This window comes from Trichinella spiralis, assembly GCF_000181795.1.
Source record: "Trichinella spiralis strain ISS 195 chromosome Unknown Scfld5, whole genome shotgun sequence".
Taxonomy (NCBI): domain Eukaryota; kingdom Metazoa; phylum Nematoda; class Enoplea; order Trichinellida; family Trichinellidae; genus Trichinella; species Trichinella spiralis.
In genome coordinates, this window is record NW_003526944.1 from 4325449 (window position 1) to 4327464 (window position 2016).

The 2016-nt window shown below is 33.7% G+C and overlaps 1 protein-coding gene across 1 annotated transcript; it reads left to right on the forward strand.

Moving 5' to 3' along the window:
- Positions 1 to 393: 393 nt before the first annotated feature.
- Tsp_08460 (conserved hypothetical protein) lies at positions 394 to 1927 on the forward strand (the record flags this gene model as incomplete). The annotated part of the gene is made up of 4 exons (XM_003375423.1): positions 394 to 483; positions 869 to 916; positions 1026 to 1225; positions 1719 to 1927. Coding segments are annotated over 4 exons (547 nt in total), but the record flags the coding sequence as incomplete, so codon positions are not given.
- Positions 1928 to 2016: the final 89 nt, after the last annotated feature.

Genomic DNA, 2016 nt, shown 5'->3' on the forward strand with positions numbered 1-2016 from the left:
TTTCTTCTGCTCATATTATGGCTTAGGTTAGACTTTATCTTCAGCCCAAAGTTCTAACGCACTAAAAACCGGTTTCTAACGCTGCATTATGCAAATAACTATCGCTATAACGCTGCCTTATCATTAGTAAGGTTGCGTTTGTTTGTTTAATTTACGTGGCGATTGGTAGCACCGTTGAACGTTCGCTGAGTTCATTGTAGCGTTAAGTAGCTGTTGAAGTCGGTTTGCAGAATTACTAACAAGTATTCCACTTTTCTACTTGTTATTTTTTTAAACTTTGTATACCCATTTTGTAAACAATTACTTTTTAATTAGATAGCAGTTAATTATTATAGTTGTAATTCTAATTTGTGATAAAGCGAGGACAATTTTGATTTAATATCATTATTACAGGTTTAAAGAATGGTGCAAAGAAAAAGTACCAAAGCGTACGGCACGAAGCAAATCACAGACGGCCCAAAGCGGAACAAGAGAAGACAAGAGGTAAATGCGATTTCTTGTGTGTACTGATTCTGTGAAGCAGGGCTAAGGATCCTTCGAAAGGGTGAAATTATTTGTTGGTTTAATTAAATTACCTTAGTAATATATGAGAAAGATATTTTTCACTGTAAAACTGTACTTTTTCATTTTCATATTAACAGGGAAGACTTCATCTTTAGAAAGATTGAAAGTTAATTTAGTAAATTAAAACTTTATTTTATTTTCTTCAAAGTTCGCATCATCAGAGATATATGGTACATTACTTTTTTTGTTTGATTAACATTGTTTGTCAGCGTACGCAGCCAGTGTGCTACTATTTTAGTGAAAAGATTTTGCGATTAGTTCCATTTATGTAGGTCATTTTTGAATTTTCAAATGTGAAATTCAGACATGGGGAAGCGTGTTTTGACTTAGTCAACTTTTTTAATATGGCGGTGTAAATTTAAATGTGCATTTGGATTCCTTTTTTTAGTAAATTGAAATTTGATAAAGCGAGAAAATTTTTGATTTATTATTTAGCATTTTTACAGATATGACCAATGAAGAAAAGAGAAAGTGAAAACCGGGCGACACGAAGCAGATCGAGGACGACACGAAGCAGATCGCGGACGACACGTAGCAGATCGAGGACGACACGAAGCAGATCGAGGACCACACGAAGCAGAGCAAGAGAAGACAAAGTTCCTGGGACCCCAATTCTGTAGGTCTGGGATTGGGATACTTCGAAGGGCGAAGTTATCCCATAGTTGTAATTAAGTTAACGACCAACCTACATGGCTGAGTTTTGAATTAATGCAGTACTTGGTCTTTCACGCAGCAAAATTTATGTATGCAACTGCTTTCATGTGTCGAAATAATTTTTGATTTTTGTTCATTTTGTAATTTTTGTTTTTCCTTTTTTACATAGTTTAAATTCTGAAGCAATTCCAAAGCAAATTATTTTTATTTTATTTTTCTTTTTAAAATTTTTTCTCTTTCACTCAATCTTTATTTTTCTTCACTTTATTCATTTTATTGAATTTTCAATTTCTTCCATTATTTCTTTTGACTCTTTTTTATTTTTACGTTTTTTCCTTCTCTATATTGTACATTTTATTTTTTTTAATTTATTTCTTCAAATATCTTTTCTCAGATTCTTTCATTTTGTGTTTGACTTTGTAAAATCTCTGACACATGAAAATCTTTGCATACAAATAAGTAAACACGTAATAAACCATGGAAAAATAATCCACATGAAGAAGAAAGAAGACAAGTGGAGAAAGGCAAGATCGGTGAAAGGTTGTGGATAGGTTGGATCGGATCGTTTGTTGGTCAGTTGCGTTCGTTGGTCAATTCCGTTCGTTGTTCAAGTGAGGTAAGTATAGGCACGTTGGAGAAGATAGATACGATTTGGCAAAGTCGAGTGTGGAAAGCTTCTTCATTACAAAGACCCAATACACAGACGTAACCAAAGACCAATACTGCGTTATTTCTTACGATGACGCTCATGTACGATTAGTTAAAAGGAAAAACATGTTTGCCATACTAGTTGCCAGC